The sequence below is a fragment of the Candoia aspera genome, chromosome 1 (assembly GCF_035149785.1).
Source record: "Candoia aspera isolate rCanAsp1 chromosome 1, rCanAsp1.hap2, whole genome shotgun sequence".
Taxonomy (NCBI): Eukaryota; Metazoa; Chordata; class Lepidosauria; order Squamata; family Boidae; genus Candoia; species Candoia aspera.
This window is the reverse complement of record NC_086153.1, coordinates 94,109,937-94,126,716: the sequence shown is the minus strand read 5'-3', so window position 1 is coordinate 94,126,716 and position 16,780 is coordinate 94,109,937. Positions and strand designations below refer to the sequence as shown.

The window sequence follows — 16,780 nt, the reverse complement described above, 5'->3', positions numbered from 1 at the left end:
CATATTTATAAACGAACATAAATCTTTTTATTTTTCTTGGAAGGGATGGAGGCAGCTAAGTGCCAAAAAACAGTCTATCTGGATGCATATGTAGGCAATGTTAAAGACCTGTTTGTGGTACCTGGCCCTGCAGCAAGATTAAGACCCCAAAATGTTCCAGATGAGTATTTCTCTTGTATGTAACTGCTAGACCAATTTGAACTACTTGTTTGTTTTATACTGTTGCTTTAGTGTGTGAACTTTGGTCTTATATAAAGCAGTGGGAAGAAATAAATGCTTGTATTTACTTGTTCGAATTCATTGTGAACTTTCACTGATAAACTGACTCACAAAAATGGGATTGGCTAATTCTCTCCTGTTTGGAGTCCCTCTAGAATAGTTTTGCTACATATTTTGGGGGGGAGGGGCTGCATATGCTTTGTTTCCTCCAGAGGATGACCAATATTGGATTCCACTCATTATTTGCACCTGGAAAAAAAAAGACCTGATGATGTTTAACTTTTTAAAGAACAACTGCAAAAATTTACATAATCCTCTATATCAGTGTTCATGTAGGACATGGTCTGTGGTTCCCAAACTTTGGCCCTTGGATGCTACGGCAAACTGACAGGGGTGCTATAGGATATTTTAAATTTTTGCGTGGTCCATATTTGAAGCTCGGTTTTGGGTAGTCTTTTGGCCTAGGGTGCTGTAAAAAAATTACAGAGATGCTAACGGTGTTGTAAACTGAGGAAGTTTAGGAACCTCTAACATAGACCTTCTGATGAAAACCGTAATTCTGAACATCTCTTAGGATCACAGAACAAAACAAATAGAAGTACTGTAATTATGGTTTGCCAATAAAACAGGTATTGATATCTGATCTCTGTTTTGAGCAGATCAGGTAGTTTAAAGGCAGAACTTGAATGTTCAGTGTCAAGCACAAGATTCCCAGTAGGCAAAGCTTCATAGAGGTTGGGGATTTACAGTGGAGCAGTAGTCTTCCAGAGAACGGAGCAAAGTGAACTGATCTCTGAAATCCTTCAATATATATCTCAAGTCATGGTCTTTCAGATAATGTCTTAAAGCAAAAATAGGACAATTGCTGCTTCTTGCGTGCCTTTATTTAGACATTTAGGGGGAAATTACCTATTTTTATGTAATATGGCACATGCAGCTACTTTTTCTCATTTGTTTTTACCCTCGTGCAAGCCTGGAGTGGGATCATTATGTGTAGGCAAAGTAGTCTGGAACAGGCCATCAGCATTCAATGGCTTAGCAAAGACATTATACGTTTTAATCCCACACTGTGGAATTAAAAAAAAAACTTTAATTCCACATTATATATATATATATATATATATATATAAACACTTTAATTCTACAGTATATATAGTTTGCCTCTTATTATTTTTTGATAATTATATTGACCATTCAGAAATCTTAGAGCTTATGAATGTTGAATATTAAATAAAATATGAGGCAGTTTTCAGATGAACTGTTTTAGCATATACTGACCTGTTACATCCTTTTGTTCCGCTGTATGGTAAAGTTATTTCTAATGGCTGTAGCAAAGAAGAATATTTTAATTAGCTGATAAACAAGATGAAATATTATGCAGTATTTCAGCTATCACTACTTATTTGGACGTTCTTTGTTTTTATATTTCTTTTAACTTTTAGGTAACTAATTATCTCATCTGACTCTTCTAGTTGATTATGAAGGCCTTATCAGAAACCTTACAGTAAGTATTGACATCTTCTCCAAGTCATGACTCTTATTTTATTTTATTTTATTGATTAGATTTAATATAGCTACCCACTCCAGTGGACTACATTAGCTATATTTTCCCCTTCAGGTATAGAATTGGTCAACTCATCCATATCTGATATACTTTCCCTCCTTTAGACACATCAAAAGATATGGGAGTTGCTTCCCCTTGGTATATTATTATATTGTTATTGTGATTATTGTTAATGATGTGGTTATAACAATTTTAGTGAGTTTGTTATCAAAGGCAATCCCAGAGGCTGTCAGTAAGTTGAGAAAAAACTTCCACAATCAGATCATGTTGGCATGATTGAAATGTCTCTTGTGAGATGGAAAGAAAAAATCAAGCAAAAATCAGCATTTGGTGTAAAAAGTAATTCTGGATACAAGTGTTTAAAAAGACTAACTCTTTGACTATGTTCAGACTAATCATTTTAAGTGATAATGTGATTTGCTTGGCTTTGTCTTAGTGTGATTTTTAAATCTAGAAATTGTGGTTGGTAAGCCATGTTTTTGAATAGGATTTTTGAACACAAAAACACTTGTGGATTCTAGAATATCTGCAGTACAATAACTTTAAAAGGCATGTGCAGAATTCCCTTAAAAAAATTAAATGACCAAAATCTTGCAAGATCCCCAAATCCTGTGATTTTTTTTCATTATCATATGAGATTTTGAATAAGAATGCTCAATTTAATGAGATTTTGGGAAAGACCAGATATGTTTTCAGTTGTCTTGCATGACATTACAGAAGGTCTCAGAGAAAAATCACCAAAATCTTTTGAGATATAAAGTAGGGAAATCAGGGTCCTGTCTGATTGCACATTAGTTTTATGCACATTTGGCTTCAAATGTTTTCATGTAAGAGTACAGGCCCAAATGATGTAACCTTAGAGAGAGAAGATAAATACAAAGGCATTTATAACAGCTGTCAAAAAGATTGGAAGCTGCTTCTGTACAATATTTTCTATTTCTATTTCTACTATCTCTATTTCCTTTCTTACTTATTCACTATTCTTCCTTATTTTCTTTGTTTCTTTTCTAATATTTGTATCATTTTTATCTTGCTAAAAATTTCTTCAATAAAAATTATATTTAAAAAAAGAGTGCAGGCCCAAGCCATTTTTATTTAGGCAGACCTTTGATGCACAAGCAGGTTTTGGATTCCATGTGTAATAGGGAAGCAGACATTGGTTATTTATTTATGGCTTTTATTTTATATTTTAATGGATGTTATTTATGTTTGATTGTGCTTTAACAACTTCGTTTATGCATTACCTGCCGCTTGGGTGCCATCTGTTAGAAGAAAAGAAAGTATAAACTTAATAAACATGTTAGAGGCATAATATCTCTATCCAGAGAAGAAATGCCACTGCTGATAAAATACATTTTTCTACCTCTTACATTTCCATGCATCCCTGGGTACTGTCCAAAGCAGATTTGTGAGGGCAGATTGCAACAAGGGAGAGAGAAAGAATACATGGTATAAGAAGTTTTGCATCGTATTGGATATAACCATCTACTGTAATTTCCATATTGCAGTGTTTGGTCCCAGAGCAGCATTTCAAGCCGTACCTGAAGCAGCTGCTCCCCAAGCGATTTCACTATGCCAATAATGACCGAATTGAACCTCTACATTTTTATATGGACCAGCAGTGGCAGCTTGCCCGGTAAGCTCCTGCTTTTTTAAATTCCTAACTATTTATTTCACTTAAGAGGGAGCAAATTATTTCTGTTGTAGCTTTATCTTACAATATAATATAAAATGAATTACTTTCTGTTTCTTTCCTGGATTTTGAGGCTGAACATATCTGGATAGGAGAATTTTTTCATCGTGGCCTGTACGATTCACATACTAGGGCTCAACTCTTATGCACTGCCCTGTTCAGAAACTTCTAGAACTTACAGAATTATTTGGTAGGAGCCTCATTCCCCATGGATACAAGTACAGACATGGCTTCCACCAAATACCCTAAGATGGTTTTCAACCACCAATGTGTTAGCATGTTGGGTTGCAACTTTAAAGGGCCATGGAGGAAGTGGATTATCTGGATCTCTTCTAGTCAGGGTTCAGACCTGGTTATAGTACTGAGGCAACATTGGTCACACTTGTCAATGATCTCTGGAGGGACTGGGATGGTGGAGATGCATCCATCCCAGCCCTCCTTGATCTCTCAGCAACGTTCAGTACCATTGATCATGGTATTCTTCTGGAGTGATTTAAGGAGTGGGAGGCATGTTATTGTGTGATGGTTCTCCTTCCAAAGAATGTCTTGATTCTCTCTTCCTTACAATTTGGAGGATTTGATTCCACAACTCCAGAAGGACATAGAGCAAGTGTTCCTGCTTCTGGGAATCTTCCACATGGGTCTTCCTTTGCAGTTAAATGAAAATGTCTTGAGGACTGTCTGGGAAGATAATGAAAATATATCTTGTGGCCATCTCCATCTTTTTTCCCCATTCTAGTAATGAAGAGTTTCATGAACAGCCTATTGTGTTTTCTCTATTTTAATGTCAAAACCAGGGCCAGATTAAGGCCAATTGATGCCCTAAGCACAGTCCAACAGTGATGCCCCTTGACAGAAGCAAAACTGTCACGCCATGAAGCAGAAACGAATATGATATCTGATGACACCTTCAAACCAAACCTTTAAACTTTAGTAAGTCACCATGCCAAAGGAAAAAAAATGCCAATAAAAGTCAACCACAGCAGATAAGGAAAATTACAAAAAAAAAAAAAGGACTAAAGTCAAGTGTGGCAGTGAAGGAGTTAATGGCAAGATAGCTAGGAGAGAAATTCTGTGGTGCCCCCCTAAGCACATGCTTATTTTGCTTAACAGTTAATCCAGTGCTGGTCAAAAGCTTTGTTAATGTAAAAACCCTTGATTACCATCCTGATTTACCTCCCTTCATGGTATATGTTTGTAGCTCTGTTGTCAGCTAATAAAGCTGCAGTACTGTGTTCCTTACAAAAAAAAAATTCTGTTTTGTATTTTTCATAAGAACATTGTACAGTAATCCTTTGCTCAGATATTCCTTCCTTCCAAAATCAACCTTCTGTTTGAATCAAGATATTATATTCCTTACCATTTCCCCCCTCAATACTATTAAAAACACCATTTCATTCTTTTGATGTCCTTCAGGCTCTCACTTTTTATCTGGACTGTAGAGCAGTATTCCAATAATTTACTCCTGCCTTTCCAAGATCCATTTAAAGGCCATGGCCTTTTGCCCTGGCATTTGTCCAAATAGATAGCAGCAATCATCAGACTTTGCTACAAACTGGTTAAACAGCACCCCCCACTCTGAACATCTAACCTGCATTCATTCCACAAGAGCAACAGTGGCATTGGCAGCCTTCCTTGGCATTTTGCCCTGCTAGTGTTATACCAGGAGGCCACAGACTCAATTTTCCACCTTTATCTAGCATTATAGACTGGCCTCTGCTCACTGAGAAGTGCAACTTAGGGTTAGGGTTAGTCCTCTCCTTAGTCACCTTATGACAATCAGGTTCTCCTCCAGCTAACTACTCACCCATATCTGTGAATCACAAAAACCATGGTGCAGAAGAATTAGTTATTTATCTTTAACTGCAGTTATTTGAGTGGTCATCTGTGAATTCAGACAATCTACTCTCGTACTTTGCTTGACTTCAGGTGACTTCTCTGTTCCTTCAGATCTGTGGTGTTGGTCTTAGGAATTGAAGGGGTACAGCAAGATATGCATGGGTGGGGCAGAGTTCCTGCCAAACAATTCTGCAAGCTCCAAAATATTCCAAGTAGGATCTGCCTATACCGTATGTGTGAATTGACAGATGACCAAAGAATTACAGTTACAGGTCAATAGCACATTCTTGAAGGAGTTTGGCATGAGTATCACCAAGAATAGACAGCTATTAAACAGACCTGAGAAAAAGCATTCTATAGTCAGAGCAACCGAAGAAGAGAATGTGCTTGCAGTGATACATTGCACTGTGTCAAGAAGACTAAATGTGGAAAGGAAAGGCCAAGAAGAGGTTTTACTTTAATAGATGCTGGCAGGCTTGTTTCTTATAAAGTAATGCCTGTGTTTTGCAGGATACCTTCTGAGCTCAAGTATTGCACTGGTGGATTTCATGGATCAGACAATGTATTTGCAAATATGCAGGTAAATAGCAATATCTGTTGGTGCCTTCCAGTCTTTTAGGAACCTGGGCTGACTTTTGCTCCTTCAACCAAGATATAAGGGCTCCTGTTTTCAGATTTCCATGCTTCTCTCTCAGGCCAAACCTACTTTTATTCCTTTCAATAACCTATGGGAGTGGTTGCTTAGCAAGGGACCACAAATTCTGTTTCCTCTTCTTTCCTCCCATCTTTAAAGGCAAAGCCATGCCCTTTTCAACAGATCATTGCTGGGAGCTGCCTATGAACTTACAGTAACTTCATACTTTAGAAAACAGCAGGAAAAATAATAAAATAAATGTTGAGTTGAAGTGGGTCTTATAGTCCATCTATTCCAACCCCCTGCTCTGTGTAGAAATTTACTAAACTACCCCTGGCAGGTGGCCATCATGCCATTGTTTGAAACCTTCACTCTTACTATCAGGAAATTCTTCCTAATATTCATCCTGATCTCCTGTGCTGAAGTATAGAAAGTGAAATAAGTTCTTCAGACCCTTGTATAAATAATGGAGAACAGTATAGCGTTCTTCCAGTTCTAGTACTATCCCATGACAACTTAGTAGGCTTCAGAGGTATAAATTCATACTCAGACCCAGGAAAGGCTCAAAAACTTATATTAATTTTACTAATTTTGGTGTGGAAGACTCAGGGATATTAGTACTTGCTCAGCTTAATAAAACAAAACCAGATTTGGTTTTGCGGTATTTAATTTCCCTTAAATTGCAGGACCTGCTCTTTTTGTGAGCTGGTCATGAGGTATTGTGGGATGAGAGTAATTCAGTAGCTGATACCAAAATTGTGAGTTTCATAACTTATATTTGTTTAAGTTAGAAACGGTGCTTCTGTTGATGAATGAAGCAGCTTGTAGCCAGATGGTAAGCCTCTTCATTTTGTGCTGATATTATCTTCTGAGCAGCTGTGATGGAATCTAAAAGGACAACGTTTGGAAAAAAAAGAGTAGCTAAACAGTTTTGCTATGAGAACTCTGTCTTATATTACTGAGAGAGACTATATGCAAATCTTTGCAGAAGAATATTAGCAGTGGTTGGGAAAAAAAGCAGATGTTTTTAGGAGAAAATAAGAAAAGAATTACCAAAAGAGATGATGAATCTCATTGCCTGGAATGAAGCTGCTTACAACTCATGTTCATTTGTCTCAACACAGATGTATTCTAAATACTTACAGAAAATTGAGGTAGTTAATCTATGATTCCAGTAACATCTGCACAGAAATATGTATGATTTGGTGCATATTCTAATTGTTAAAAGAAATAAAAGTAGCGTTAGCTGAGTATTGACCATTGTGGAAATCTGCTGTCAGCTATGCTAGATCCAACTTTGCTTTTATCTGGATTTCCTGGGTGACTTTTTATTTGCATAAACTTATTAAGTGTGAAGCTAGCTGTCTTTTATACATAGATTTAACCATTCTCTTCTTCTGAAGGCAAGTTTTTAATAAATTGCTTTGGAGGACTCAGCAATTTCCCAGTTAAAGACTAACTGGATATTCCAATTTCTTATTTTTGTTGTAGGCGCTCTTTATTGGATTTGGACCTGGATTCAAGTTCCAAACAGAAGTCGATCCCTTTGAAAACATTGAAATCTACAATTTAATGTGTGGTATGATAAATTGGCTCCCCCCAACCCCTTTATCTCTTCAACTCAAAACATTTCTGGAAAATATTTACCATTCATCTAGAATTATACCAGTCATTTTGGTTACTTATTATATTGAGAAGTTGCAAGACTATTTCTGATGTCAGTGCCCGTGCCAGTTTCCAGTCCTGTTAGAACTGGAATTTGGTCCCCATCTGACTCTCTTCCTTTTTCCTTAAAAGCTTCTCTTGTGATTCTTCAAAACTTCCCATATGGGAGGTCTCTCTAGTTTTGACCCAGTGGAATGTATGTTGAACTCCTCCTGTTTATTTATTTTTATATTATGTTTTAGTAACTGCTATTTGAACTTAGGATTTTTTTAAAAAATAGCATGCTTTATTTATACTTAAAGTTTTATGTCAAAATTGGCATAACTTGCTATTAAATTTAGTACCCAGATAAGTAAAAAATGTCTATGTCTATAGCATGTTTATTGTTAGAATTATGTTTAAACTGCGATGTAAGACATATATTCAATATCTTTGACACTGTTTTCTCAACTATTTTAGATCTTCTTGATTTAATACCAGCCCCTAACAATGGAACTCATGGAAGCCTCAACCATCTTCTCAAGAGAGCCAGTTATATTCCCAGGCATCCCAAAGAAGAAAGCAGCCCTTCACTATGCCCTTTTGTGGAGCGGAGGACCTCCACTGATGGCCATAGCTGCTCCTGTAATTCTTTGGTAAGGACGTAGAGGAACAAAAAGCCAGCAATTAATTACATTCTTGGCTGAATTTATGCAGTCCTGCATAATTTTGGTCAACGTCACTTGCTCTTCAGAGAGAGCAATTAGAATATTTGTGGACTTTTAACTGGAATCATATCTCCCGTCTTCACAGTTGTATATGTGGACAAATTTAGATGTAATTCAGTCAAGATGATCTATATGTATAATTTGTACCTTTGAATCAGTCTTGGCTCTTGGCGAATGCCTGGACAAGTTCCTGCAGTTTTCTTGGCAAAATTTTCAGAAGTGGTTTGCCCTTGCCTTCTTTCTAGGGCTGAGAGTGAGTGACTGGCCCAAGGTCCCCAGCTGGCTTTGTGCCCAAGGCAGGACTGGAACTCATGGGCTCCTAGTTGCTAGCCTGGTTCTGTAACCACTACACCAAACTAGCTCTCTTAATGGATTTTATTACTCAGTAATTAAATAGGTGTATATTTATTTGTAATTTGTTTCATTCTGCAATCTCAGATCAACTGATAATGTCAGTTTACCATAAAATCATACAGAAACGTGTCTTTGAATGTATCTATTCCCAGTCTAAGCTTTGCATGCATTTATCATAGCTGAAGAGAGTTGGATGGAGCTGGCATACAAGACCTCGAGATGTCAGAAAAGTGCTCTGGAGCCGAATTCAGAAAAGAACTTTGATGAGCTGTGAAATGTGATGAACTCCAAAATTCTTCTCTAGTTAGACAGAAATCAAAGCTGAAGAAGAAATCCCAGTGTAGCTTCCCTCTGTCTGCACTATAACTCCCTATCCCTGAATACTGTTCCCATTGGCCCACGTAATGTGGAACAGATTATCTGTTCTCTTTGAAACAACGGGGGCAGAACAAGGAGAGACAGGAAGAGAAAGCTCTCTCCTAGTCTTCCTATGGATTCCTGGGCTTGGAATGCTGCAGGTCACTAAAGTGACAGAGATGAAGGAAGGGTCAAACCTCCTTCTGATGGCTCACAGCAGCTAGCGCAGCTACCATTTTGACTCAGAAAATGATAATCATTTCTTTCTAATTTGGTAGGGGAATGAATGTGGCTGATTTCCAGAAAAATGGGACAGAGGAGGGAGGTCATCCCTCTCAAATAAGAATTAAATGTGAAAATAATTTCATGTATCAACAAAGACCCATTATAACTTGGCTCTGATTCTAGAGATTTTAAACAGAGTTATAAATGGGACTGTTTGTTCCACCGTGCATACGTTTTCATATTTAAGGAAGATTTTAGTTATATTAATACTGTATATATTCAAATGAAAGCAAAAGAGATAAAAACCTGCATGGGTGTACAGCGGTGGGGAGGAGCAAAGAGAACAGATGTCAAAACATGTGTGATAATGTCATCAGGGAAATATTGTGGCTTATATAATTGCAGAAGGATAGCATGTGTGTGATGATACTGCCTCCTGCATGAGGCATCATTTTGGCAACTCTTCAGTTTGCTGTAGATGTTGCTGATTTTTTTTTTCATAACTTTTTGTTTCTTCTGTTCGATGCTGCATAAAAATGACTTCATCTTCTGGCTTCCCTTACATATAGGGCTTACCACTGATTCAACCACAGGTAGATCTCACTACTTCAGAAAGTAAGTATTGTAACTGCTCTTGGGAAATGGGGAAATGAAGTAGAAAGCCTTGACTGGGAAATTATGATATGGTAGCAGACCTAGCATCCTTTTGCCTTCTGTAGTAAAGAAGATAGAAAAATACAGCTTGCCATTTGGGAGGCCTCATGTGCTCCAAAAGAATCAGAAGTTTTGCCTTCTTCACAACCATCGTTATGTCAGTGGATTTAGCCAGATCATCAAGATGCCTTTGTGGAGTAGCTATTCTGTTAACAAGCATGTAAGTATGCTGGTGATTTAGTTTTCATTTGAAGGAAAAAGACATACTGCAGTAAGTGGCAGGAAAAACAAGAGTAGCAAGCCAGATATTGGTTTCATTTAAGTTGGGAACAAAGATGAAGGGGATAAATCAATTTTAAATAATGCACGTTTTCAGCAGTGGTTTAAGTAAAATAAGGGAAAGCATGTGGAGCTTGGCTTCTGGGTTTTTTTCCTGATCTCTTTACCAGCTATCATCATATGTTTGCATGTATTTGTGCAGCAGAAAATACAAGATGAGCATACAGTATATTCTTCTCTCTGGGTCATGCAACTGGAAGGGAGAATGGAGCAGATTCCAAGCTGCTACCCAACTGCCTCTTCCTTAGGGAGGCATTGGGGGATTTCTTCTGAACTTGTATCATCTTCCAGCCAAATCAGATCAATTTTTGATCTTGATCTTTCCTTTGCTAGTTTCCTTCCTTATGCAAGTTTGGTCCTAGTTTGGGAGAGTTATTGTGTTGCTAGGCAGATGGACTGAATCCCTATCCCTTTACGTAATTTCTCAATGTATGAATGCATGCATGCTGTGCAGGGATCCAGACTTGAAGGACTGAATGTAAATGGATGCATGACTGCACATGTAACACCTCTCAGGAACACCTTAAAAGCAGCTGCATCTTTTCCTGGTCTGGATTTATAAAATGATAAATCTGTGAATAGAGATGTCTTCAGAAGTCCCCAACCACCCAAACTTAGCCTGAGGTAGAGAACATGTAAACATAATAGAGTTTAGAAAAACCTCTTTCATAATATATGACTGAATTATTGTATGTGCTGAAAAAGAATAGGGGGATATTTATCTTGTGTTCTTCTCTATATACAGTACATATACACAACCACTGATACTTTTGTTTTGTTAATTAGGACAGCTGGAATGCCTCTGCAGATGCTACCTCAAGTTGCTTCCACATGGACCATCGTATTCCTTTAAACAGCAGTCAGACTTGTTTATTTTACAAAAATCACCCTCAGTTTAACTATGGATTTCTTTTCCCTCCAAGTAATTCAATTTCCTCTCTTACTTCGAAGCAGAGTGGTATAATACACAGTATAGGTAAAATTTCTTCTGAATGGAGCTTGACTCCTGGTACTACAGGAACACCCATGTTTTTTTCCTTGGCAACAGTATGGAAACAGTTTGCTGTTGCCTTCTTCTGAATTTTGTTTTACTTGCTAATTTAGTTTATAGCCCTGGGATTTCATGCTGGATTCCCACTGAAACATTAACCAGGTCCAACCTCGGTTAGCTTATTTGAGATCAGCCAAGGCAGAAATCAGTTAATAGTCAAAATCAAACTTGCTGTTTCTGCTGCAGTACAAAAGTTGTACACATTCTTAAAATGTGTGGACAAACTTCTTTTATACATAAGGATTAAATATTGGAGGTAAGTCAAAGCCAACCTAGAAAAATCTATAATTGATATTTATACAAAATGTTACTAAGTAAAAAAAAGTTGTAAAATTATGGTTGGCAGATAGAAGATACTATTAACACACTCTTCATCTTTTACATTCAAACTACAAAAGAACCATCATTTTAAAGTTAAAATAAATACACAGGATGTCAACGTGGAGCATAAACATTAAAATGTTTGATTTCTCACAGAATGAGCATAGATAGGGTATATTGTTTAGCAATGGCCAGGTGACATTAGAAATCACTAATTCAAAAAGGCTTATTGTGGAAAAAATAATTCTGAACTGTTCCATATATGCTTTTGGAAACCCAGTCATCTTAGCATGTACATTTATTTTGACGTGTAAATTTTGATTTCTTTTCTGTATTCTATAAGTAATTTATGCACTGGATGTTTCTTTTTTACAAACACAACCCCCAGATGGGGGGGGTGGTTATAAACCCCCAGATTAGGTGGCATCCTCTTGTTTGAAGCTGACTTTGACATTTAAGTAGGGATTGCCTTTTGCTCCTGTGAAAGTTCAGGGTGTTTGTCAACATTCCTGGGAAATTTTGGAATGGGCTCTTTAGTGAATGCAGTGCTACATACAATCTGGTGTCCTTTAAGTGTGTTGGGACTACAAGACTCAGATTGCCCAGTCAGCAGGTCAATAGCCATATTTGCTGGTCATTGTGGGAGATGTAGTCCAACCCATTTTGGGAGTGCAGTTTGGAGAGGATTGCAACAGAATAGTGTGCTGACTTAAGAATGTCTAACAGTGTAATCCTAAGTATGTCTACATCGGTTGCAAGTTGATGGATGTGCATAGCCCATGTATATCAGCAGGAGGGGCAAATGATGACACATGTGTGATGTCATCATGCAAATACCACAACTTTTTTATTTGCATCAGGCACCAAAGATGCAAGAATGTAAGGGCAGCATTTGTATGATGACATCACCATGTACATATCATTTTGGTATGATTGCAGTTTGCTGGGGACAGTCCTGGCATAGCCTAAGGCTTTCTATGAGTCTAATATCAATAGATAGATGTAGTTGTACTGTAGATGTAGATATATAGATATATGTATAGATGCATTCTTGACAATAAGAAGCTCCTTTTGACAGTCCTCTTGGTTTTAAAAGGAAAGTTACTGTTTGAGACTCACAAGCCCAAAGCTTTGTTCAGCATGCAAAAGGCCTTCTCCCAGGCTTTGAGGGCAGAGTGATTGTGGAGCCCCTTTTGGTATGGTTTGGTTTGGTTTATTTTGGTTTGATCTGGTCTGGTTTTACTTTGGAATTTTGATCTTCCAGTCAATTGTATCTGTTGCATGTTTAGCCATAAGCCTCCCAAAGTTGTTTAGGTGTCAGGTGGCCTATACATTAAAATAAATACATAAATAAACAAACAAGCAAAACTATCTGTTTGGGTCTTGAACACTATATTTGGACTTCAATGTTTAGTACCATGCATTTATTTAAAGACCTAGAAAGGTTTTTCAATCATTTGAAATACTTGATGTACATCAGTTTTAGTAAATGCTTGCCTATATATTTTATATTCCTAGATCTGATTAAAGATGATAAGAAAAATTATTATCAAGGACTTCTCTCAAGCAACATAGCACCAATATATTCTGCTTTTCGAGGTAAAGGCTAATTATGTTTTTTTTTCTTTTTTAAGGGAAAAGTACAAGCTAATAAAATATAATTATCTAAAGCTATGCTCTTATAAATGGTTGTGTCTGCAATAATATACACATAGTAGTATGCAATGAACGATAGTGCCTGTGCTACATTGTGCTATAATTCCTCAGCCTCCATAACACAGGAATCATACATAACAGCTTCCTGAATTCCTACATTCTTGATTCTGAAAGTCTGCAGTCTACTTCAAATGATCATACCATAGCTTAACAAGCCAAAACGGAAATGGATCTTTTGTTCCTTATCATAGCTTCTGCACTCCCCTGTTCATGCAAGCAAGACACTGCTAAAATTGGAAGGCTAAAATAGTTTCTCTGCTCACCTGGGAGAAGCCCATTGAGCAAAATGGGACTTCTAAATAGATCTATCAAGAATTGTTTTCAGTTCTCTAATCCAGAGATAGATAATTCTGTGGCCATAGACTGAACACTAGCATGGACACAATGCTGCTTTCCTGGTTGCCTGGGCTCCCTGCCACATCTAACTTTATCTTTGATCGATTATTTTAATTGGAGAGACAGAAAGAGAGAACTAGTCTCTAGAATCACCTTTATCTAGAACAGTTTTTTTCAACCTCAGCAACTTTAAGATGTGTGGGCAATTCCCCAGCTAGCCAAGACAGTTGTTATGTAAAACCATGATGGAAAATGCTTATAGTGAAGGAAATCTTTTTTACTGGCAGGTGAAAGGCCTTGATCACCAGTACCATAGTTTTGTTTCAGCTCTAAAGTCTTGCCTCAAGTGTGATCAGGAATCAAATGGTAGATTCCAGTAAACATTAGGAGCATTTCTGGATTGGGCCCAATAATCACCTGTGCAAAGAATGTCATGCCCATTCAAGAAATATAAAAAAGATGGTCAAAGCAAATGTCACTGTTTGCATTATACTCTGGAAGTCCAGACAACGCACATCAGAGCTTAATTCATTCATAAATATATGTTGGACTTGGAAGCTCATGTCCTGAGCTCCAAGCCTTCAGTATGCCAAAAACAGAATATTGGGTAGGACTGTCTGTGTAGCTCCAGCATACTCAAAAATAGTTGTGGAATTCACACTGGTTTGATAAATAAGTAAAACAAAGGCAACCTATGGTCCTAGAACAAGAAAATAGACCCTCAACCAGCAATGTCACTGATTGCCTTGGTTCTCCTAGGTTTATGGCATTTTCTTAGTGATATTCTCCCTTGTGCTTCCAGTGATTTGGGAATATTTTAATGCTGTCCTACTGCCATCATATGCTGCAGCCAGAAATGGTGTAAATGTGATCACAGGTCCTATATTTGATTATGACTACAATGGCGTGTATGATACACCAGAAGAAATAAGAAGGTAGGTAGATAAGGGTTTCACCTTTTGTGTGTGTGAATATGTGTTAAAATTGCTGCTTTAATTTAATTTATAGGAACAAACCTCAGTTAAATTGTATTTTCCTGACTTAACAGAACTTATGTCCTGAAGTAAGGCAACTAACAATTTAGAATGAGCCAATCAGTCCCTTTCTGGCTTCTTCCATATGTATCAATGTGTTATATCCAAGTTTCACCTATGTAAACTGTGGCTTTTCTTTTTAAAAAATGCATGAAAATATACATTCAGATAAGTATTTTAATACATACTTTATTTCAAAATCTGCAATGTTGAAGATATTTTTATAGGGTATTTAAAAACTAGTGGGTGAAACCATTTCAGTACTCACATTAATCTGAGAATGTGGTTCAAGTTGATTAATATGATATTTGCAAAAAATTAAACTTCTTGCAATAGGTATCAAGGAATATAAAATTACATTAAAATTCTAACAGTGTTGTGGGCAGCCCATTCTCAGAGGCATCTGTGCAGGGGCAGGGAGAGGGATGTCAGAGGAGGGACAAATGGTGAAAGCAATGTCTTGTCATGCCACAAGCTTCATCCCTTTCACATGTGCTTCATGATATCACACATAAGTATCAAACCAATAGAGCTTGAGTTGCAACAGTGCAATGCTGCTTTTATCATTTTGATGAATGCCTCAAATCATGTGGATGTCTCTTATTTATTGCTGTATTAAATGTATACTCCTCTTTTCCATAAAGCATGTCCATCACTGTTCTAACAGTAATTATAAGATTTAAAAAAGGGAAATTAATTTAAAGTATATTTCAAAAGCATAAATCACACATCATTAAAATCATATCTACAAGTTAGAACAGTACTTGAGAAGACCATGATTTCTCTTTCCGTTAAATAAAAATTAACAGTGTGATTTGAGAAAAGAAATTCTCTTGGAGATTGTGAAGCCCAGACTGACTTAAGAATGTTATCATACAAATTGTCTGGCCCCATTACATATGGTTTTAAAGGTTTATAACCAGTTCTTTGAATGTGCCTGGAAATAAACAAGTTGCTTGTGGAGTTGGTTTAACAAGGGAGATCTGTTCCTTTCAAGAGGCTGCATCCCATACATTACTTCATTTGAGGTTCAAGTATAATTGTTTAGACTTAGCCTATGTTTGACACATCTTGATGGATTATATCTACTGGAATAGTAGATCACTTAATACTATAGTTCTGGCTTAACCAGATAGCTTGTATATTTCTTTGCCCATGCACCTGGGGTATGCTCAGTTTAACTGACAACAAAATGTTGTTGTTTTTCTTTTAAAATTAAATTCCAGACACTCAACTAATCTAGCAGTCCTGATTCCAACGCACTACTTCATTATGTTGACAAGTTGTAAAAATGTTTCCCAGACACCTTTGCAATGTGAAGGATCTCTTGATGTTATGTCTTACATTATACCTCACAGAGAAGATAACAGTGAAAGCTGCATAGTGAGTACTACTTTTTTAATATAAGAAACATAAAATGCAAAAAAAAAGAGAGCGAGAGAGAGCGAGCGCTCATTTTCTTTTAAGTACAAATGTCTAGTTTTCATACATAGGCTTGAAAGTGCAAGAAGTACGTAAGAAAAGCTTTGAAATCGAAGGATGCTCTGCAATTTTAACACACAAACCTCATTTCTAGGCCTGGCATAAACATCAGCACAACATTAACGCAGTGGTCATTGTGGCTGTTGTGAGCATTTATGCCATAGGGGCCTCACAGATATTCAAAATATTGGCTAGAAGTGGGCCAAAAGTAACAAAATAAAATTTAAAAGGAATACAGGGGGGAAAGAATTCAAATCCTGGTCTAAAATGCAGGTTTGGGCAGGGGTGGTGGTTTGAGTCTGTCTTGACTCCTGGCAACTGTCTGGACAAGATTTTTGGAAGTGGTTTGTCCTTGCCTGCTTCCTAGGGCTAAGAGAGGGACTGGCCCAAGGTCCCCAGCTCGCTTTGTGCCTAAGGTGGCACTAGAACTCACAGTCTCCCATTTTCTAGCCTGGTGCCTTAAGCACTACACCAAACTAGCTCTCTTAATTGATTTTATTATTCAGTAATTAAAAAGGTGTATATTTGAAAAGGATCTTGGAATTATAATTGATCACAAACTGATTATGAATCAACAGTGTGACACAGCT

The 16,780-nt window shown here is 37.1% G+C and overlaps 1 protein-coding gene across 1 annotated transcript in view; it reads left to right on the top strand.

The window, feature by feature from the left end:
- ENPP1 (ectonucleotide pyrophosphatase/phosphodiesterase 1) overlaps window positions 1-16,780 on the top strand; it is a 56,506-nt gene that overhangs the window by 36,614 nt on the left and 3,112 nt on the right. The window contains exons 13-24 of the mRNA XM_063309914.1: window positions 44-175; window positions 1,692-1,723; window positions 3,292-3,419; window positions 5,826-5,895; window positions 7,441-7,528; window positions 8,074-8,249; window positions 9,827-9,872; window positions 9,977-10,131; window positions 11,037-11,172; window positions 13,141-13,221; window positions 14,477-14,609; window positions 15,935-16,091. Coding sequence (XP_063165984.1) covers window positions 44-175; window positions 1,692-1,723; window positions 3,292-3,419; window positions 5,826-5,895; window positions 7,441-7,528; window positions 8,074-8,249; window positions 9,827-9,872; window positions 9,977-10,131; window positions 11,037-11,172; window positions 13,141-13,221; window positions 14,477-14,609; window positions 15,935-16,091 — 1,334 coding nt within the window. The remainder of the gene's footprint in view (window positions 1-43; window positions 176-1,691; window positions 1,724-3,291; window positions 3,420-5,825; window positions 5,896-7,440; window positions 7,529-8,073; window positions 8,250-9,826; window positions 9,873-9,976; window positions 10,132-11,036; window positions 11,173-13,140; window positions 13,222-14,476; window positions 14,610-15,934; window positions 16,092-16,780) is intronic.